We start from the raw sequence: 23,301 nt of genomic DNA on the forward strand, positions 1-23,301 counted from the left end.
TTTGCAATTTAGACACCACCTGAAACTCATGTCTTTGGGACAGTGGAAGGAAACCAGAGCACCCAGAGGAAAGCCATGGGAATATGAGGAGATTATGTCCGTCCCATAGAGACTAAGCCAGATTTGAATCCTCGTCCAATCCCCCAGCACCCTGCTTCTTTTTCACATTGCTGTGAAAGCACTAAATGGGTAATATGGAGACGAAGGACCAGAGACCTTTTTCTGTTTAACTTTCTCGCAATTCCACTTTGCACTGTTGCTAACATAAATTTGACACACATTTTCATGCTGTGTTTTCATTGTTTCTTTTTGTCAGTTTTTATTTTATAGAACAAGCGGCTCTGAAAATATTGCAGTGTTTTTCAGACTGAACGCGATGGGAAGTGTGTGTGTGTGTGGGGGTTTTTTTTTTTTTTTTTTTTTTTTCTTTCCCCCCCCTCAAAAAAAAAAAAAAAAACCTCCCCCTTCCCTCCCCTAAGAAATATTCTTTAACGGGAGACTTGGATGGCGCAAAGAAGAAAATAAGTCCATAAAACAGTTAATGTAGCAGAAGAGGGACAAAACACTTGGTTGATTACAGGCATAAAAAAAGTAAAGTACATTTTCTTGCTCACAAACATTTTAACGCGCACACACCCTTTTTTTCTTGCAAGTTCATTTTGCCAAGCACCAAGTCAGTTGAATGATTAATATGAACTATTTCTTTGTTGTTGCCCATACAATATCCACAGAGAGGGGAGACATGGCAACAGAGGAGACAAGAAAGCAATGCTGCTGCTTTGTGAGCAGCCTGCAGTTGGCCTGCCCTCCAAAAGCCCCACTTGTGGAACAAGCCTCTATCGTTTCCTGTGTCCTTTGGCTCCCTAGGCCAAACCTCAATGTCTGTTACAAAATCTCGGATGCAGTTCGAAACCCTAAATTCATGGACTTCACAGCCATCCGTGCATGAACAACTGCTCACATTCAAGAACCTTTCTAAGCTGTGCCTCTGAATTAATGATGTTCGCTTCTGGAGCTCGATGGCCGATTAGGGGTCATTTGAGGAAGGAGGGCTTGAGTTTATTCTCTAGAACTTCCTGTTGTTTTTTTTTTTTTTTTTTTTTTTTTTTTTTTTTTGAATAATAAATGGTTGCATTGACCCCGTTTCATGAAGCACTCCTATGCTCGTTCGGCTGACATCCTCCATCCGTACGTATCACATGGACGCTTTCCACCCTGTCAGTTAGGCCCTAGGCACTGAGATATTATTGAGAAATGACAGTTGCAGTCATAGGAGTGTGAATTCCTGTTTTAATGCCCCGCTGGTATGGTTAGTACATTCTGCCCGATAGGGGTACCTTATCCCTGGTTTCTGTTAGTTTTCTGTATGGATGTTTATAGGTGTATATAGATGATGTTGGCATTGTAAAATCAGCTGAGTAGACAGGGGTGTGATTACGTAGCTTTTCTACCAGGCAAACGCGTCGGCCGGGACACATTCTTGCAGAGCAGCTCGGCAGTCTTGAATATAATTGATATGATAATCCCCCCTCGCAGCCCCATCTGCAGTCCTGTCTGTACAATCTACACCCCATTCGTCAAACTAACAGGAGAGGTTTGTCGGGGGGGGGGGGCGTGCGAGCTGGCGGTTTGTTTTCTCTAGCAGACCGGCTTGGAGCGTGCCGATTCACGCCACGAAGGCGCCACGGCGAAGCCCCTCGCTGCACTTCAGAGGAAGGGTCCTAGCATGCACACACGCCAACTGGCTGCGTACGCCGTCCCGTCTATCCGTCGCAGTTCCTCTTGGCTTCCCACCTCACCGTCTCCTTTGTGTGTCAAACGCACGCTCCGCTCTTGTGCCCAAGCCGTCTTCCTTGACTTCTGCTCTTGTTGCTTCCCTTCTCCTTCTCCCTCGTGTCTCTCGTGGAAGTGTTCAGGTATGCGTTGGCACATGTCAGGGCGTGCTCGCGAGAGGAACTACGGAGCTGGCATGCACCACGTTCCCGTCTTTCGCAGTGCACGCATGCGTGCGTCTACATGCATGTACGTGCAGCGTTGCCCCTCATCTGTGGTGAAACTTCACCGAAACTTGTGTTTAAATCTGGAGGATGGAGGCTATGAAATTTTAAGCGCATTTCTCTATATATCCGTAGTTGTGTAAGCGTACTCCTCCTCAGGTGTGACTGCATTTGGCAGCAGAAAGCATGTTTTGTGCGTGTGCGCGTACACACGCGGCTTCTGTCATGGCACCGATTCTGTTTACGGGGTGCCATGGCGCCCTGTCGTGTTTTGGCAGGTAGAGTGCACCGTACCATTTATTTGCTATCAGAGCAGGCTTCATCCCAGGCTTGGGGCGTATTCAGGCGCGAATGTTGCGTAAACAGTCCCGAGCACAGAAAAACCTTTCTTTCTCTGGACTCCCATTCTTCTCTAAGCTCCGCTGCGGAGAAACCGCAGGGACGCAGGCGATCGGCACGAAGGAAGGGATGAAAGGGGGTGGGAGGGTAGGGGAAGGTATTAAATGGGAATACTTAAGGAAGAAAGATAAACAATTACCGTGTGTTTTCTCTGGATAGTATTTTTCTTTCCCCTTCATCTGAATTTAACAGTGACGTCTTTTTGAAGAAATCACTTGCACCCCCCCCCCCATCCATTAATTTACATCCTTCTCAGTTATTTGGCACATGTGGGTTTACACGTTTGTGGCATCGCATTGGCACAGGGTTAGTGGTGCGAGCACAGACAGAACGGCGCTGGGAAGACTTTCGCACTTTCCTTTGGTTCCCCTCGCCTCGTACAGCCCCTTCGTCTCGCCCCGGCAACAGGGGCCCCATCTTTTCCATTTAGCGCTAATGAGCGATTGTCACAGCCCACCCTGTGCCTTAATTCCAGATGCCTCTGCATTTAAAAAAAAAAAAAAAAAAAAAAAGAGAGTACATTCAGCAAGATCAAACTGCTCAAAACCCGCTTTCACTTTTTCGGACGTAAAATAACTCTCCCACTTGGCTTCTCTGCTTCTCCAGTTTGAAGTTTTCTTGACAGAAATAGTTGTTTGATTTCCCTCAACTGGGACCACCTACAATGCTGCTTTTTACAGAAACATTTTGGATACATATTATATATATTTGCCCATTTCACATAAACCACGGGCCGCTGTGAAGTGGTTGGGAGCGGTCAGCGCCAGATGCCCTGGTGATGGGTGGGAGGGATGGAGGTCAGAGTTCAAGGGCTGTGTCAGAGACATGAGCCACACAGTGAGTACGTAAGAAGTGAAAGGGGAGGGGGCGGCAGCATGTGGGGCGTTGGGGTCACAGGCAGGGCGGGCTCGATGAAAGCGAAAGTTTGGCCCCGGTGTCACGATGAGGGGAGCCAGAGCTGGCCAGCTGCCACCCGAAGGTGTTTGCTTTGCGATTAACTCCGACGTGTTTATTTTTGGGTGCCTCGCAGCTGGACCTTACCTCACTTTTGAGCGCACTGGAGTGAGCGTCTCTTCTGGGCCTCTGTCTGCCAGTGTGTAGGATGGGCCAGGCCGCCGCTGGAGAGAATAAACAGAGACGACTCGACTAGTTATGCAGGCCGGCGCGGCAACGGGTGTAGCGGAGGAAGACCGCCGGAGCTCTCTAATAAAGCGCAGGATGGATAGATGCGTACGAGTTAATGGCTCTAAAATGCTGCTCCGGTCACAGGCCACTGAAACGCAATCTTGTTAAAATATTTTCCCATCATTAACCTGTCAGCCGTCCAGTTCGTGGTGCTGGGATTGCCTGGGGAGCGGGGGACCCGTGGATACGTGCGCGCGGACAGGTCCGAGCCAAGGGGTACGGCTGCCTCGCGGACGTCTCTGGCTTTATTTATTCCGAGGCCCTCCGGCAGAAGTGCGTCGAGTTAGCCGAAGCCCTCGTGGGCCCTCGTGTCCAAACAGCGCGCCGCACTATAAATCTCCCGGGGAATGTCTGAGACGCGTTCGGGGGACCGCCGTTCCGACTTGCGCCTGACGGCGTGACGCGTTGTGTATTTGAGTGTGTGCGCGCATGCGTGTGATGTACCCAGCCTGAATCTGACTGCTGTGTGTGCCTAATGTTGACTCTTGAGTTCAGAGGTCATCCCTCCAGGTGTTTAAATCCTGATGTGTGCACGCAAAAGTCTGTGCAAGGGTGTTGTCTCTGCATGCACAGGTGTGTGAATCCGTGAAGAACATTTGTCGGAGGCTGTGTGAGTTTATGTCGTACGAGCCAGTATGTTTGTCAGCTGTACGCAAGGCTGTGTTAGTGTGTCTAAATCGTTCAGTTTTTTTTCTTTTTTTGGTATCTTTGTTTTGCTTTGCTACTAATTACTCCTTTTGCTGTCCCTGTTTTGGTGTATAGTTGAACACAGATATACACAATTTTTCCACTCTGTTTTGAAAATGTATAACTTTTTTTTTTTTTTTTTTTTTTTTTAAACATTTGCACCGGTTTGCTGGGACAAGAGGACGAGGACACAAAGATGTACTTTCAATTATAATTTTATTCACACTGGATCGCATATTGAGGAGAAGGGATTCGGAACTGCGCGAGATCTGCGCTCTCGAACTGGGATCCCTGTTACTGCACACCTCCCAGCTCCGGGTGTAGATTCTAAAGGTCTGGTCGCTGCAGGCAGAAGGGGTTTAAATCGTGGAGTCACGGTTACAAGCAGTCATAGCCAATGGTGCTAGGACATATCAGTGTTGTTCGTTATCTGCCAGCTACAAGGGAGAAATAACTGAGCACAGGGAACTGGAAAATAATCACCGTCTTTGAATGTGTCTGTCACTGTAGGTATTAGGTCTGAGAGGCGGTGGCAACGCTCATGTTACAGCAACATTGCTTTCACTACAGGGCCCAGTAAATAAACTAACACATTTTGCAGAAGTTGGAAAATAACAGGTCCCCCCCCCTTCCCCACTTTGTTTCTGCTGGCTTCACCTGTCAGACCACTTACTTCAGTCTTGAAGGAAACAGGAACTTGAATCGGGCCGTAGATTTAACTCCGCTTAAAAATGGACCCACTGTACGTCTGCCTTCTGGAACAGATTGGATTCAGTTGAGCATGTAATGCTTTATATATTGATTCCCAGGAAACGTGTGTTATAGTGTATTAACCTTCAAAGAAGAAGGAGATGGATTTAAATCCACCTTTCTTTGGCTTACGCTGGGCTCGAAGGGTTGGCGACTTGCTTGTTTTGCCCTTTGAGTTTGCTTTGGCTAAGCTACCCTGGACAAGGGCATCTGCTAAATAGATAAATGATGAATCATAAAAGTGCAAATATTGGTGGAAAAGCTCTTGGGCTTAAGGATTGCAGTTTTCAGCATGTCGGTGAAACTGCAGGAGTAGTCTTCACTTGAGCACGAGTTGTGCCGAAATCCAAACCTTTAAGTAGTGCTGCAGGTGCAGGTTAGTAGATAATGTCAGTGGTGGTGAGAGCAGTTGTAACTGACTCCATCTCTCACCCCAAATCACAGTGCTCTACTCCTGCTGTATTTCCGTGTATTCTCCCTTCCGTACTCCTGTTCCATTCCTCCCTCCCCAAAATTCCTCCCACTGAGATTGTACGCATTTGCATATATTTTGCTGACAATCCTATCTTCTATAAAGCTCTCAGACGTACAGACGGAAGCTTGCGCTTGTTTGTTTTAGTCTTATATGTTAAGAACTGTTAAATTTGATTTGTCTCAATGCTAGAAGGAATGGATGGAGTTCAGTAGAAGACGGCCCGTCTTCTTGTCTAATTGCGTATATTAGTTTTTTCTTTCTGTCCTTCAGTTCTTACTCCTTTCAGGCAAAAATCCTCAGACATATTACTGGAGACTTTATTATAATTTTTCTCAAGCATCAATAGTTTCTGAATACCTTCCATGTTAAGTTTTTATGGCATCACAGATAGATTTTAGTATGTCTTGAGCTACTTCTGTGTTGAAAAGTGTCATGCCGTATTTGCACAAATGGCACTTTTTTTTTTTTTTTTTATGTCTTTGTCATTAACGAACAAGCACAGCAATAACCTCTTTCTGTATTAGAAGCTTTGTTATTCTTTTTCACACTTTCATTTCCTGACGTCTGGAACACTGCAGCTATGCCGACAGGAGATGGAAATACAGGAAGATGCCTTCTTCACAGTGCACTTCTTTTCATTGTAAGGGCTACAGGTCTCCTGGGCCAATGTAACACCCTAGAAGGAGATCCACCTTTTGGTCCTCTAGGTGCTTCATAAGTGGAGTAAAAGGGGGCAACCAGGAAAACAGGCTGATTTGTGCCTCCGTGTCTCAGAAGGCTGGTATTATGTGCCAGGCACCCACGCCCTCGCAGTAGAACGCATGGCAATGTTGTTTCAGCAGGGGGATTTACATCGTTATTTTGTCTTATTTGGTAATGGACTGGCATTTGTGAACCAGTTACCTTCTGCCACACACCTTTTAGAATATAAGGAGTCTTTTTCTTCGGCCTCTTGCTACCCACGTTTCGTTTTTTTTTTTTTTTTTATTTTTATATCCCACTCTTTGTAGGAGGCCCACAATCGTGGGTCTGTCTTCGCTCTATAATGGGCTTGTGAAAACAGCACATAGTTTCCAGCACCGGCTTCTGACAGACGGCCCGACAAATTCGATGGCGCTTCACTGCGAATGTGCTGTAACGTTGTAGAGACGTCACCCCTGTCAAAGAGCTGTGGGCACGTTGAGAGAAATGTTCTCGCCCCGCCGGACGCCCCTCCCCGGCCTTGCTGCAGGGGTACCTACTGCATGTCTGGACGAGACTTTCCCAGTTATCCGCTTGAGATCTGTGCTCAGCAGCTCGGAAACTCCTGCCCTCCATCTCTAGGTATTTTTCTTCCACATTCCAAGACCGCAGTGAATAACATTGTGGCCCTACAAAACTCTGCCTTTTGAACTTGCTTATGACTTTCTGCTCGTGTCTCGAATTGATAAATCCTTCATTGGTTCCTATCATTTGTGATAATGTTCCATCATATTTTACCAGTGAGATTTCTTATGCAGCTCCATGAAATCAGTGCGGTCCCAGAAGCTCCTCAATAGAGACTTGGGTGGGAGGATTTTTAGAGTCGTATTACTACCCTTCGCTTGTTTTGCAGTCCCCTTGTTTTGTGGTCGTCGAGAGGGGAGCGGACTTTGAAATGAGGCATTTGCGCTTTGTGGGGGTTTGTTGTTGGTCAAGATATGTTTCTTTAGCGAGCACTGTCTTCTGCATGGGTTTGTTTGTGGCCTGTGACTGAATCTCGTTTTTTTTTTTTTTTTTTACTTTCAAAAACAGTCTGTTCTAAATTGATTTTGTTTACTTTACCTCCCTCCTTTTTTCTTTATTTTCAACTTTGATTTCCAGTGCTCTTTCGCATGACATTTTTGGTCAAAGTACTTTTTTCAAACCTTCCAAAATGCCAGTGTTTTAAGGAGTTTATTCAATCAACATTTGATCCATTTCTGGCTGTTTAAAACGCCCATAACTAAGTTGTGATGGATAGAGGTTTAGAGCCGTAATGTGGTTGCTTGTTCGGTAACCTAATCTACGGACAGTCTCGACGCTTTAGGGCACCGTGGTTTTTTTTTTTTTTTTTTTTTTTGGCCTATCGTGCAGGATTCAATAACATTTGTGCAGTTTTACTGATTAGTGCCTTCTTACCACAGGCAAAATCTGATTTGTTGGAATCTGTGACAAATATTGCCTGTGTATTAATTCTACTGCGGCTTTTATAATCACTGTTTTTGAATAGTACGACAATGGAGCTGATATGTAAACACTAAGTTATCGACACTTGTTATACAGACTTTCACTGTGAGTGCAAATAATGTCCAAGTACAAGTGCACTCACAGTCAGTGTAGAAATAACATATCTGGAAAATGCATCTGTCTGCCCAGTCGCTGGTCTCCTTACCCCCAGCTCTGCTTCATTCAGACAAGCTCACACCAGGCTTCTTGGTGCCGGTCGGTGTTTGCTTTCAAACTTTTAAGTGTTCGGGCACATTAATGAGCTTGGAAGAAACATCCAAGAAAGACGTTTGCCAAGCAACGCATTTCTCTACTTCTGCCGTCCATACAGTGTGGTTAAATACAGGGGCGGGGAAGTGCTGCAGGTGTTACTTGTGGCGCTCAATGAAGTAATATCTCATGTGCACGTGGGTAACATTTTACATGCCTGGGAACTCAGTTTTCCCTGTTCAAATAAATGGAAATAGAAATTTTGTTGTTTAGAATTTCACCTTGGGTAGTTTTCCATGTAGGGGTTGCATCTGTATAAATGAATGGTTGTGTAAAATTCTATTTTTGTGTTGTACTCTTCCCAAAATGTTGCTCATGGTGCTTTGCAGTGAATAAGAACACAAAAGCACAGCAACATGCATCAGCAAGTGTAAGTATTGATAACCAAGATGCACCTTTAAAAATTGATGTGGGAGAAAAGCCAGGAGGCAGTGGAGGAAATGAAACAATTCAAAGCTCTTTTAATTTTTTGGGGGGTATTTTGTAATTTATTCCTTTTGAAACATCTGGCAATAGCTGAAAATTTCTTTTTGTACATTTATGCTTCTCATTTGCATTAATTTCCTCTCTTTCTAACTGCGGGGTATCCTGTCTCATTTGCATACATCTTAAAATGTTTTTTGTGTGTGTTTCTATTGTCTCCATCTCTGATCTTCTTTTTAGGTTTAGCCTGATAGATGGAGTCAAAGGATTGGAAGTTCCACGAGGTGGGAGCCGTTCGGTGTCTGTCTGACTATGGCGTGCAGAATAACCTGTATGTGTCTCTGCATTTGCCCCTTGACCCCCGCCCCCCCCAAACAATGCAGGGACAGTACCAGCCTTCTGACCTTTTGTGCCCAGAGACGTATACATGGGTTCCCCTTGAGCACTGCCTGCCGAAGCTAGAGAACAGCCCATACGCCCGCCTCAACCAGGACCCCAATGCAGGTAATGGAACGCTTCCTTTTCTGAAGGGCCTCAGGACCAAGGTACACGTACAATACCATGACTGGACCAGGCCATTCATTAGATATGTGTGGAGTTCATAAAGGAAATCCTTAAGTTGAGTCCCTGCTGTGTAAATGTAATTGTTTTTCCTGTTTGGGGTTTTTGAAAACATATGGAAACCAGAAAGAGTCTGGTTTTGAAATGCTGTGAACTGCTAGTTCAGAACTGTCTAGTGTTTTTGACCCTGAAGAAGCTCGAGGTATGGCCATAACACATGGACCCAGGATCCCGGGGCCTGAACGAGAGTCACGGTGTGCTGTTGCCAGGGTCCTCCATGTCAAAAGCTTTCAACTTGTCTGCCTGGCAGCAGCTTGCGTGCTATTAGATCACGGACTCGAGGTCTGTAAATGGAATATTCCTTTCAATCCAGATAACAAATGGTGTTTTTCGTAATGCTTATGATCAACAAACTGGACTGGAAAACTAGGATCAAACTGAGACCTAGTTGTACCAAATAAGGCTGTGCCTTGGCATAATGTTTTCTTTTCCTTGATGTGGACACTGCAGTGTTTCTTTGTCCTTAGTCTCTGTTTAATGTCTGAGTGTGGCACATGGGAGAGAACTTCTAGTTCCAGCCTGTTGCATCTCATTCGTCTTTCATGCTCTGTGTCTGGGTTAGGCCCTCCACATACGCCGGGTCAGCTCTGTGGGCAGAGCTAGAATAACAAATATAATGATGGTAGTAATAATAACACCAGCAGAGTGAGGCGCCACAGTCAGCATCGCTGCTTTGGCCTGAGAGATGCTTTCACAGCTCTGGTATGCATCGGTCCATCCCCGGAATTCACCTTTTCTCCTCCTTCTCACTCTCTCCTATTTGCTCTTTGGGTTTTTTTCCTCTTAAAACCCAGAAACGCATCTATCACTTAATCTGTGCCAAGCTGGGGTAATTAATAGTACATTAATATGTTTTGGTAAAACTAGTAACAATTTAATTTCCCCTAATGTGAATATTATACAGTTTATTGTTGTTACTCTTGCTGCTCCTGTTCTGAGTTACAGGACCCTCAGAGGCCAACTGTCACCCATAGATCTTTTCAGAAAGCATGGTCTGTAGTGGGACTGTTCTCCTGTACACCTCCCTTTCCCCCATACCCATGATAGCATGTAAAAATGTTGTTCCTGTAATCTATTAAAACCGACTAACTTCTTTCTCCCTTAATCTGCCCTGGGTCTCATTTCCCCGACTGCACATGTTGTTTTCCATCTCAGAGGCAGGCAGGTTTCAACTCGTCGCTCACTCAGCCGGCCAGCTTGTGCTTCTTTATGCCACTATTTCTCAGTGATGAAGTCAGCCTGCTGCTCTTGCTAAAATATCCCTGCTTGAAAATCATCACTCATGGAGTCATGTCTGGAAGGTGAAGTGCGATGGTGCCTAATGCTTCCTGTTTGCAGTTTCATCTCAATTCAGTAAGATTTCTGGACTTGCTCGTATCCCTGGATGATCGGTGAGGAGTGACCTCTTGCTTTAGCCTCAATTAATTTTCAGTCAACTACTGAGGCCTGTCTCAAAGGTATGGGGCCCTGGCATGTAACAAATGACTTTCCCAATATTTTTACCTGCGTCATTTCTGCAGGCCAACCTGCCTCTTGCCCTTCGCCATCCTTGACTCATAACGTTGTCACATTCGGGAGGAACAGGATGGACTGTGAGCAGATGGAGCAGTGGATGTGATCGGGAGGGGTGGGGGTACAAAGGCTTTTGATATAAGGGATAGAGGTTAGAGCCAAACAGGCACCCTTGCTTCGGCAGCAGATTTCATCTAAATGGAAGCATCCCAGAGTTTACTATCATTCTCTCAGTTCGGTGAGGTCATACTTGGAATGGCTGCCCTGCAGGGAGGTAAACTCTCAAGCAGGGAATCCAAGTTCTCTGACTGCTGCGCGACGGAAAAACTGGCCCCACGAAGACCGTCTGGCCTCTACCCTTCTGTTTGTATTTTTATTCTCTTTTCCCCTCCTCTTTAGGAAAATCTCTCCTTATTCTCCTTTGAATTTTTTCTACGATGATTGTTTTCAGTAGTCTCCTCCATAAAAATGTGCATGTGCTCAGACAGCCTGCTTTCATACTGACGACACCATTTTCTTATTTTCCTCCTCCTTTTGTTGCCCTTTGAATGTATAGCATTTTAGTGAAGTATAATGATAAGAATGTAACTATACTGTGGGACTTTTCAGTAGAAATGTTTGTCCCCCCAGATGTTCCGTTTCTTACTGGGTCACACAGTCCAAGAAGCACTTCAAGAGTCGCGCCTGTCTGAGCCTTGGCGCCCCTGACTTTAAGACTAAAGTGGTGCTTTGGTTCCTGTGCCATTTATTGTTCTTGGCTGGCTGCATTTATGGTTAAAAAAAAAAAAAAAGGGTGCCAGTGCCTTCTCAGAACATGATTTGTGTGTGTTGGGAGGGTTTCTGGTCAGAGGGAGGGAGTAAAGGTTGATAAAAGCATTGAGATTGGTGGACATCCAGACTAGAGACACCACTGTCAGATAACATCCATACTGTAGATTAAAAAGACAAAAAAAAAAAACACTGTTCCCTGCCAACCCTTGTAAGAGCAGTGCATTGTGGGAGATTACTTAATTTACTGGCCTCATGACAAGCTTACACGAGTGCCTGACTTAATTTATTTCTGTAAAGCTCCAGGTATTTCTTGGAGAAATGATATCAGCTGATTAGTGATGGTAAAATTGGTTGTTGTTGGACTGCCTAATTGTTTTAGCAGATTGAACGAAATTTCTTTGCTGGAATTGTGAAGTTCTGGAAGATGTTAGGTTTTAACCCACATCCCCTCCTTCAATGCCTTTGCCTCCGCTGTGGGTTCGTGGAAGTTCACCGCGATGTAGTGCTGGACAAAGAACAGGAGATGTTCCTGCTATTAGCAACCTGCCTGCAAGCACAGTTTGTCTAGCCTCAGTTGAGAGGGGTACGTGCTTAACGCTGTAGGCCTGCGCTGTGTTTAAACAGCACTCTTTATTCCTGTCCCTTTGTCCAGCAGTACGAGTCAGCGTCGTACATGGAGCACGCTCGTAAAACCTGCGGTGGCGTTCACCCCGTGAACCTCAGTGATTTGAGCGCCGTCTCTGATGCGCATCGCACGTACTCTGTCGTACATCTCGCACGAGAGGGCCTTGCTGGCCTTTCTGCAGTTCTTGTTTATTGGAACAGTGTGTTTAAATGGTGCGAGAAGGAATCACCGTGCCAGCCCACTAGTTGGAGAAAAGGGGAATCTCCCAACTCCCAAAACTTGGCATAACAGGCCAGAGAGCTTCTGAGAAGATGAACAGCCCACTTCTTCTTGTAAGCAAAGTTCCACCCCTGTCGCCATCTCCATCACAGATGCTCACTCTCCTTCTTACAAGCATCGCTGTTCATTTGCCTTAGCCTGTGCTCTGATCCAAAGTGGCTTGGAAAGATTGCTCATCCTTCATTATTCCCACAGACCCCTGATGCGTAAGTGGCGTCTGGGACCACCAGAGGTTGAAGACAATGGTATCCACCATCATAATGCTGGACCGCAGTCAATATATTCTACAAGCACATTCCAAGGCCTGTTTCAGGGACAAACTTATGAGTTAAGACCCCTAACACAGGTTTCACATCTAATACTTGAACCTTAAACTTTACGTAAACATTAACATGTATATTACAGCTTCTGGCATACTCAGAATTCTTTTAAGAAGGTTAACTTTAGATGAGTCATTACAAGGACAATAACAGCTGAAGCAGAGCACAATGGAGACGTCCACTGCTGTGCCCTCAGCTGCTGCACCCCATTTCTCAGCCTGTGGTCCCTGTTCGTGGCCAGAATGTGATAGGGTGTGTTAAAAGTGGAAAGGGAAAACAAAGAAAACACACCACCCAGGTTGTTATATCCCTATCTGCCCTCGAAAAGCTAAACCCTCCTCTGACCTTGACCTCTGCCCTCAAAGAGGGATTCACACAAGGACTGCAGTACCAGTGATTCCCCAGATCTGGTGAAAGAGGCAGAAAGGGGGTCTGGTGTTAGTCAGCTGCAGCCCCAAGGAGAGAGGCAGCCGGGAGCAAGAAGCCGCGTGTTTATATGCTGAGCGGATGTTTGGATTGCCCCGTTGGAGCCCTTTCTCGCTGGATGGCTCTGTTCTGTGTTATTGGTGAGGGTAATTGGGCAGCTAAAAGCTTTTCATAATCACTGTTTATTACACTTGTTTAATTTTTTTTCCCCCTCTCTCTTACGTGAAGTCATCAGTCTACGTTGTTAAAAAACATCCACAGTGATCTATTCCACGCTGCGATGCGAAGAAGCCCGTGCGTCACGTCACTCAGTTTTAATCTCTTCTTGCCTTTTCTGTGCTCAGACCTCGGCAGCATGAATGCAAATTTTCTTTTCAGAAGAGGTTTTTTTTTTTTTTTTTCCTGCTAAATTGTTGCATAACGTTTATTTTTGAATGTGTTAGTTAACTGCCGAAACTCTCACAAATTGCTGATTCAGATTTTTAAAAGTTGCATATAATTTAATTAAATGCAGTAATTTCAAATATCAGCTTCTGGGGAAGCACTGGCCAGGAAAAAAAAAAAAAAAAAGAAAATGTTTTAAGCGTGGAGTTCAGAAGCATGATGAAAATAAAGAAGCAAGGCCTAAATAAAACATGAGGCACAACTTGACAAAAAATTCACTTCGTTTTATCTCTAGGCTTTTCTTTCGAACATGCAGAAGCCTAAGGGTCTTCCTTTCCCAGAAAAATCAGTGGAAAAATTTATTGGAAGAAATGTTTAGCTGTTTGGGGGAAAATAGAAAAGAGAGAGAGAGAAAAAAAAAAAAAAGAGAATGTCCTCTTTTTGGTACCATATGTGTGTCTCGAGTCCCACTCTGTTCTGGTCTTTATTTTTCATAATTTGGTTTAATGTGTCTTTGATGGCTTTTTCTCTCTCCCCCCCCCCCCCACCCCTCCCGGTTGCTCACTCATCTGCTGCGTTGGAAAGTGAGGGCGGCAGCATTCCCTCCAATCATCCAGTGAAACAGGGCAACAGGAAGTAGAGGATTGGCGGGGGGGGGGGGAGTCTGAGCTCATATGTCTTCTTTGTCTTTCTCTTGTTCTCTATCTTTGTGTCATTTTTGGGGACTTGTGGCATTTTGGCAATGCTCGTGGTGGTGCTTTAGATAATATGGGTTGAGAAGAGTAATGTGTATCCTACGGCCACCCCGTGTACTCCTCACCCTCGAAATCTCACTCAGCTGGGCACCATATGAATGTGGTTCGGGGGGGGGGGGGGGGCATGCCTTGGAGTCTACTAATAACAATAACTGAGAAATGTCTCCTGTGCGATTTGCATGACACCGTAAGCAGTGCCAGTGACTTGGAGATTTTCGTGCAAATGGTGTAACGGCAGCTTCTTTCCTCATCCGGTTAAAGTATTACCATTTTCTTTTTACTGTAGAAAAGCTGTTCCTCAAGGCAAGAGAGCCCCTTCTTCAGCCCCTGATTGTTACCCCACGCTAAAGGGCTTGAGGGAGTGATTATGTCAGCACATATTGCTTTAGCTTGTACTTGAGCGTTGCCATCGTTCTCGGGAGCCCTTGGAGGTGAAGCCCGTTTCCCGAGTTGCCGTTGAGGTGCCGCTCAGGTGTGTCCTCAGCTCCAGCGTTCAGCCTGCATCCGCACTGCAGAGCTGAGTTTTTCGCGGTAGCCGTTCCATCTTCTAGTCTCTCCAGATTTCGGTAGGATTTTTTCCTGTTCTCTGTTGTTACGTTCTTCATAAACGTGCACTGGACTCAGACTCAGCATTTCTTTAGCGAGTCTCTAGGGAGTGTGGCAGGCAGTTTACAGACTGCGTAATGAGTGTTTGCAAGAGGCAGGTCAGCCAGGAATGAGCGCTTGTAAATTAAGCTGACCCCCCCCCCCGGCGCTTACACATTGTCCAGCTAAAATCGTTAGTCAGAGCCCCCCACCCCCCGCTCTGTACCCTGGAGTCTTGTATCCCATTGAAAGTGGGGGTGTTGCGAGGCAAGAGGAGCAAGAGAACTGCCGCTCGGTGCCATGTCCACTCGGCAACCAGTCCTGCATGAGGACGGAAGGGGACAAATTGGAGGTCAACTTATTTTATAGGACGAGCCAAGAATAGAGAAACAGAAGTGTTGAGTAACAATGAAATCGATTGTTTGTGCATGTGGAAACAATGTACCGGGGATAATTATTCGAGGTGCTGAGAAATGCTGGCAGGTAGTATTTTTTGGAGGGGGTGGGGGGAGATATGATATAATGCTCTATAGGATAGTATAATGAAGCATTTAACGGTGTGTTGGTATGTGTGTTCCAGGTGAGGTGAATGTTCTGAAGAACTTGGGCCAGGTTCTGGTGCTGCACCGGCGCAGCGTTATGCCCTACGCCATCTACGCCCGTAAGCGCAAGGGCTCCGGCGACGAGCAGGAGGTGCAGCAGTACGCCGGGCTCGTGGGCCAGTCCTGCGCAGAGAGGATGCTTCTGTACCGCGCATGAACTAAAGAGGAGAGCTGCTGTGACCTCCATGCCTATCTGTGTAATGTTTGTAATTACAGTTTTGCTTATTTCACTGTGTGTTTCATGTCTGTCAGCATGTCATGCTCACGGCATTGTACTGTTTTAGCTTGTTGGGATGTAAACAAATGTTTTAAACCACTGTGTAGCTCATCATATGTGCTTGCAAGCATCTTTTGTTCAACTTTTTTTTTTTTTAATTATTTAGCAAGCATACCAGGGTTGACCTTTGTAGTCCTGGGCCATTTATTTAACTTTTTACTCCAAATAGCACTCTGCTAGAAATGCAGTTTACATTGCAGTTCTTTTTCCTTATGCACTGATTCCAGTTGATGAATTGGGTTTCAATATTATAGCAAAAAATCCCCTAAACCTACTTCTGTTAATATGGGTTTTCAGCTGATCTCTCACTTCCAGCTCTCTTATCATTGGTCACCAAACAGTGCATAATAATGAATAATTTCATACCTAATTTGAGTACTGATCGAGGATCAGTATTTCCCATGCAAGTGAGTGAGCAAATAACAGGTCTCTGGCCAGGAGATGCCCAACAAGGCAGCGGGGGCCGCTTTCTTGCAGAAAGCACTCATGTTGTAACGGGTCACCATGCTGCAGCTTGTCCAAACTGGTGCTATGCCACAAAATGCCCAAGACATCGTAGGTGGGCAGTTGCTCATTTAACTGTACACAGGATCTTATCTGAGGCCACTGTTTTTAAAGCAGAAACACAGTGGGACAATCCCATCAGGCTGGAACAAGGCGGGTCGGTGGGCGGTTCTATGTAATTGCCGTCTTGGAATTAATGTGTCCTTGCAAAAGTTAATGAGCTACAAAGGGCCACTGGGGAAAGCAGGAAAGGAGTGTAGGAGCCAGTGGATGTCTTGCTATAGCTTAACAACACTGATCTGTGGTCTGTGTGTCAAGTGTGAAGGGAGCACCGACTGATGTGGGCGCTGCTCTTCGTCGATTCCGGATCAGAGACCTCGATTGCTGTGTTCGGTGAGCAGCGTAGATATTTCTGACAAGCTGCCCTCAACTCTGCTGCTGCGGCCAAGGCCATCCAGGGCTTTGGTTAAGGAGGAGGAGGGTGTCTCTGACTCAGTCCGTTGCTATGAAATGAAACGAACCCTAATTTATATTGCTTTGAACAAACTAGGCTTTGTTTTTCTCTCTTTGAAATATGTAGCTACATTGGATCTTATTTTGCCTCTTTTATTATTTCTCTTCCTACAAAAAAATAAATGTGAAATTTTGCTTTGAAACATCTAAACATTTTATGGTTGATTTTTATATAGCAGCCTCTTTGTGTTTGGAATTTTCTTTTTTGATTCCAGAATCCATGAGGTCTTGCTGTATTAAGAGAAGCAGAGGACTGTTGCAAATGTATGAAAGTCTTGACGCAACGCACGCACACAGTTTAAGCTTAGCCTCATCATCCAGGCACAAGCTTGGATCTGAAGCATTGTGTTCTGTCAGAGAGGGCAGTAACATCTCGCCGCGCCACTGCGGAATGCTTCACAGACGCTTTCCATCTGTAGATCGGTTTAATATTGACATTGGAAGAATTCAGATTTTCATGGTTGTAACTCGCTCACGCGAGGCTGAGGGACATGGATGTTTCCCTTGTTTGTTGTCCAGTAGAAAACTTGAACCGATAGTCGCACCCACCACCCCTGCAGCTGGTGGTTACTCCTAAATGGATAATGGGTAAAGGAGGCATTTGAGTTCAAGCTGTTGCTCGGTGTCTGCGGCAACACGTGCGGATGAGGTAACGAGAACGTTACCGTTGAGCTTCGAGGCCCCGCCGGCCCGGGCTGTGTCACTGACCTGCCGTTTAGTCCGAAGGCCACCCGAGGCTGACCGATGTGTTCGTGGGACGCTGCTCGGTCATATTGCCTGGGCTGCAAGTTACCCGGCAAAGCGAAGCGCCCGCTACGGTACCGCTCGGCCGGCAGGCGTAACCGGGCAAGGGATGTGACGTTTGGAAAGCTCTCGTGCGAAGGGGGAAGCAAAGTATGCCGAAGCTCCATCTGTGGGCCAACTCTCAGCAAGCTAAGATAATTGGAGGAAAACTTTTAACGAAGGGAGCGAATTTATCGCAGTCGTTTCAGGACGGCGAAATGCCCTCCAACGTGTTCCGGCTGGAGCCAGAAGCACGGGAAAATGTCATCCTCAACTCGGAGGCCGTCGTCGTATCTGTGCCTCTCCTCCCTATGTTGTAAGCGCTTCGTAGACGAAGAGAGGCACCAACCCATTGTTGGTTTTGCTGGAAGCGTAGTTTTTATTGCCGCACAGCGCGGAGGAGAATATAAAACTTGTGTTGACTTCAGCGCGGAACCTGTCTGCCCCTGGACGGTACGCCGTCTCACTGGCTCGCCCTGTAATTGTGGTCAAAGCTGGAATTCTTGCCACGGTCACAGACTGACTGTCTAGCAACCACCCCCAAAACAAGCACGCAGCCCCCTCCGCCACCCCTGCGCACAGAAGGTGGGAATGCGGAGCTCCTAAGCGTCGGAGCCAGAGCCGCAGAGCGGGGTGGTCGTCTGGGGTTACGTAAGCGCGACGGGCGAATAATTGCGGAAGGGAGCTGTGGTGACGTGCTGGTGAGACCCGGCTGACGCTCGTTCCCCCGTCCGCACCCTCGTCTCCGCGGCCGCCCCACGGTACCTCGCTCGACCCGTCCCGTAGCGCTCGCGATGGATCGGGGCGGTTCTGCTGGAACTCGGCTCTGAAAGCGGTTTTAAACGTCACCCTATACGCAGAAAATGCACTCGCTTCAAAAATTCTCTTCCGCCGGCGAACTTTCGTCTTCGATTGTTCGAGTTTTCGTTACGACGCGTCGTCCTCGGGGACGTGAGTAAAGCGGGCGATGGCGCGTTTCTCGCGGGAGCGCGAGGAGCGGGACCTGCATCTCCAGCTGGGGAAATGCTGAGCGACGCTGCCTCGACGATCCCGGGCGGGATACGACGAGGCCCGGAGGCAAGGAGCCGGAGAGCCGAACGAAGCACGCGTTTGCACGTGACTCGCGGTTGTTCAAGTGCTGCTATCATCTCTCTCTGCGGGATTTATGGCCCCTTTTCCACATGGATATGGAAAGGCCAGCTGGTTAGAGAAAATGGTCCAGAAAGGGAATAAAGTGGAAACATGCAAGAACAAGGAACAGCGAGAAGCTAATATTTCATTATTTTACTTCTTGGAACTATAGATGGATCCTTTCTGCAGCCGCGAATGATCCTAGAACTTTGTTCTCAATGCTTTGTGCCTCTACGGCTCACGTGATTTGACGTAATTCCTCCTCGGCTACCCGTGCGCGAGCCGCGTTAAGAAGCCTCTTTTATTTTTAATGTTTACAAACGGGGAAAATGTTGCAGGAGTCGCCCGGAGCGTTCCGCAACAGCCATGCGCCGAAAGCCGAAAGGCGGGCTTTCCTTCGGGGCCGTTCCCATGTGATCCCGGAGATCCTTCTGCAGTCGGCGCAGACAAAAAGAATTGTTTGGATGGACCGGGGGCGCCATGCTTTCTTGGAAGTTTTACTTGAGACTTCCAGCTCCGGTCCAAATTGTGCTGGAATGGAAACTTTTGGCATAGACTGGCACATGCGCACGCTGACATGTAAATAATGGCAGAATGAATGGAAATTAATGTAACGCTACCTGAAGATGGAAAGTTTTTGGTTTTGGATTGAGCCGTTCCCCCCACCCCCCCCCCCCCAACCCATCTTTGTTTACTAAAGCGCTGCGAGATAAAACCGCAGGGTCTCCGTTTACGTACCGCTTCCACGATCGCCCCCGGCGACCACCGAGCACGTACTCGCATCTGCGGTCGGCCCGTTTACTTTGCGCAGTTGGCCGCCGGTCGCCCTCTCTCCGAAGCACCTCCCGTACCGGTTGGCTGCCGCGCGAATACCCGAAAGTTCGAATCCCCACGGCTGTCGGAAGCGGTTTTCCCCCCTCGCTGCCGGCGATGCTGCGATCACAATGCCGCTTTCTGAACGGGCACGCAGACGCCGTGAGAATGCGAAAGACTGGCCGGCTTGGGCATTTCTCGCTGCTCTGATGCGGAGAGGAGGCCTGCTGTCCTCCATCCTAATCTCTTTGCGGAATCGGGTTTTGAACGTGATCCACGGCTCAAACTGGGCCGCGGACAAAGTCCTCGTCGGCGGAGCGGCGAGCGCCTGGGGAAAAAAAAAAGAAACTGCGGACCCGAAAGGAGCGGAGAGGCCGCGGAGCAGCAGGTGAAAGACGGAGGCGGTCGCTTTCCCGCTTTCCCTTCCTCCTGCTCCCGCAGTAACGCAGAGCCTCGGTCGGGGTGCACGTTTCCCTTAGCTGCTAGGGTAACAATGTGGCGCAGGTGAGCGTCGGCGTGGATGACTGACCGGCTGCCTGGCTAGAACACCGGCAGCGGGCGCTGCGTGAGGAGCTGGGCATTTAGTGGGTCGGTACTCACGGTAGGCCCCCCCCCCCCCCAGGGGAACCCGGCGGAAGCTCCGCGGCTACAGGAAGTGCTCATCTCTTTTGTGAGCGAGGCCCCCGAGGATTAAGCGGGGCGCGACCAAAATGCGGGGCCTTTCTGCCGGGGGGGGGGGGGATCAGTGGAAGGGCGAGGGGGACGCTCACTCCCACGGAGTGCTGTCACAGTGATTCATCTCGCCCCGGTCTCCTCGGTCTCCCTCTCGACCCCGCTCCTCGGGCGCTCTTGGGGGCGGCTTTCTTCTCCAGCCAAAGGCCTTCTTTTCAAAAGGGTCGGGCTCAGGTACGGCCGGCGGCGTCAGGAGTAAGCGAGGCTTCTCGGTATCCTGGAGGGTCTCGCATTTTACATTTGTTCATTTAGCTGATGCTTTTCTCCAAAGTGACTTACGGTGTTCAGGTTACAGTTATTTACCCATCTATACAGCCGGGTAATTTCACTGGAGAAATTTAGGGTAAGTACCTTGCACAAGGGTACTACAGCTGGAGATGGAACCCATGACCTTCGGAGCTTATGCCAACAGCTCTTACCTCTACGTGTCCCGTGGCAGGCCGTGCTCACCCAAGATGCAACACGCAACAGTGCTCTCGGATTATGAAAATATGAAAATGACTTTATGAAAATGTCTCGTCTGTGACGAGTGCTCTTGCGCTGCTTATTTTGGCCAAGAGAGAACAAGGGCAGAGAGTTAATTCCACAAATGGCGAAGCGTAAAGAACAAATGAATCTGCGAAGCTGTCAGAAACTATTTCCATAAATGCAGTACGTGTTATGTCCGGTGATTAATTTCTGTTCAGTTGTTGTCTACAGAAACGGTCCTTGATAAATTAGTACAGCTTGATTTCCCCATGGTTCTCTGTTCTTGGATGATGTACTTTGGTCTTGAGCAGTTTGTGCGCTTCCATGTGTCATGAATGCAGAGAAGATATCACACTCTGCTGTGTATCCTTGGTTACGTTTACTCATTTTTCTGACACTTTTTTCCCCAAAGCAACTTCCAGTGAGCACTATGCAGTGTTATGAGCCCACACACCTTATTCACCATGGTGACTTACACTGCTAGATACACTACTTACACTGGCTCACTCATCCATACATCTGTGGAACACACACGCTCTCTCTGTCACTCACACACTACGGGTGAACCTGAAGAGCATGTCGTTGGAGTGTGGGAGGAAACCAGAGCACTCCAAGAACACGCAAACTCCACACAGACTGAGTGGGGCTTGAACCCACATCCTCTCGCACCACCCAGGCGCTACGAGACAGTAGTGCTACTCACTGTGCCACCATTGTTCCTGTGAAGGGCAACTGTAGCCCCTGAGGATCTTCCCTCTCTCCTTGTCCCCAGGTCCTCATGTCTCCCCATGGCAGCACACACACCGCTTTTTACATCCCCAACCACACATATTAGGAGCGGAATTAGAATATTAATGTTCTGTGAACTGAAAGGGAACTGAAGAAGGGGACACTGTCTTCTGCAGAAGTGCCTTGTGCTTTTTCCACGGTATCTGGAGAAGAGTCTTGGCATCCAAGCTGACCTCCAAACTCCAAACCGCTGCGCTTCTCTCTTTGCATCCAGAACCAACTTTTCCCGATGCTTCTTCGGCCGTGTACAAAATAAAATTTAACAGCAGAATTTCAGGTACGAGTGAACGTTCACGACGCGCATCCCTTCTTACGGCGTCGACTGTGTTTTAAATAGCTGTAAATCTCTTCCCCGATGAATGCATCATTTGCGCTCCGAGTGCTTGGCATCGCCACGGTAACCTGCTGCGTTTGAGCGGGAGCCACAAGTTTACGGCCGAAGGACGGAATAGAGCTGGATAAGTGAACTGATTAAGAAAAAAAATGTTTTGTACAACTTTTGATGGGAAAAATTTATTTGCACTTCTGATTCCTCAGAGCTGCTTGAGTTTTGAAACACGTTCGATAATCCAAGTATCGTTTTTACATCTACATTGACGTTTATTCATTTCTCAGACACTTTTCTCCAAAGCGACGAGCATCTCGTAGGAAATACAATGTGTTCATTACATTAGCAGGAAGAGACACTTAGATGCAGATTCTTAAGCACAGTTAGTTTCTTTCCACCATATAAACCATGTTCATCACACGAGTAGCTGCATAAAACTTTATCAGAATATCAACGATTCCTCATCACCTTCTTAGTAAAATATGTACTTGAGATATATATAGCATATATACGTATATAAACATTCAGATTGCGTTACAAGAGTTGCTGTATAAAGGGTTAATGAGGCATGATCTAAAAGTTATAGAGCATGAACGCTTTCTGATTTTTTTTTCATTTTTTAGGATCTGCCCCCCCCCAGCCCACATCCAAAGTAGAATCGCTTTTGCTAAACTGTCATACTTTCAGTGCGGATGTGTGTTACAGGAATTCAGGATAATTGCCCATGTTGGTTGAAAAACAACAGCGTTACCACTGCGGTCTCTTATTACAATTTCCTTTCTTCGAAAAACACACCTCGCTTCCCCCCGTTCTGGTACAAGGGGCTTCGTTTCCTTTGGCTTTTGTGTTTCTGAGAAAAGCTGCGTGTGTGTTTTCCTCCAACAGCCCTGACTTTGCCCTCTGGGCCAGAACTGCCGTGTTTGCACTTAAAAGTTGTTCATTTCTTTCATGCTAATTGTAAATTCGGACGAATATGCCAAATTGATTGTTTTATTCGAGAAAAAAATGCCCCGTTTTAGAAAATCCACTCGCAAAAACAAGAAGTCGCGATTAACGCCAGTGTGCAGACGTTATTTCATTTATTTCCGTGCGTTAATTTAGTAAAGGAACCTCCTATAAATAAAGCATTGCTCCTCCTTCCTTGATTGCACTTCCGTTTTTAGGGTTTTGTATAATGAACCTCTCGAATCGTGTGAAATCGGTGGAAACGTCACGAAGCGATAATTTCGCTCTTTGCTGGGACGCTAACCCTCGCGAACGCACCGACTTTCAGCGTCGAGCCAGATCGCGGATGCTTCGCAACGCAAAGGTGACGCGTGGGTACCGGGGTAACTTCGCGAGGCCGATCTTCCGGCGCCTGCCGCGGCGGTTTTACCGCTGGGTCAGTCGCTCGCGGGCGGCGTGATCCTGCGCTGCGTTCGGAGGCCTACGAGGGGCCCTGTCTTGGGCCGTGCCGCTCTTTCCCCGTGCGTTGCCGTCCACGGTGAGACGGCTCACGCGTCCGTCGATCTGTTGGGGGAAAAAAAAGGAGAAAAAACTGAAAAGCGTCAATATGTCGCTGAACTGGTGGGCTGGAAGGAGACAACATGGGTAGATCCTGTGCAAGATGGTACGGTTGTACTGAGGATGGAGCCAAAGATGGGGCAGAGGGGTTCACTCCAGGATGGAAGG

General features: G+C 47.3%; 1 protein-coding gene across 5 annotated transcripts in view; it reads left to right on the forward strand.

The window, feature by feature from the left end:
• ate1 (arginyltransferase 1) overlaps positions 1–16,731 on the forward strand; it is a 56,548-nt gene extending 39,817 nt beyond the window's left edge. For all 5 annotated transcript variants that reach the window (XM_029253955.1, XM_029253953.1, XM_029253951.1 and 2 more), the window contains 2 exons: positions 8,796–8,916; positions 15,271–16,731. In XM_029253955.1, the coding sequence (XP_029109788.1) occupies positions 8,796–8,916; positions 15,271–15,449 (300 nt within the window). In that variant the 3' untranslated portion in view covers positions 15,450–16,731. The remainder of the gene's footprint in view (positions 1–8,795; positions 8,917–15,270) is intronic.
• Positions 16,732–23,301: the final 6,570 nt, after the last annotated feature.

Source organism: Scleropages formosus, chromosome 8 (genome assembly GCF_900964775.1).
Source record: "Scleropages formosus chromosome 8, fSclFor1.1, whole genome shotgun sequence".
NCBI lineage: Eukaryota > Metazoa > Chordata > Actinopteri > Osteoglossiformes > Osteoglossidae > Scleropages > Scleropages formosus.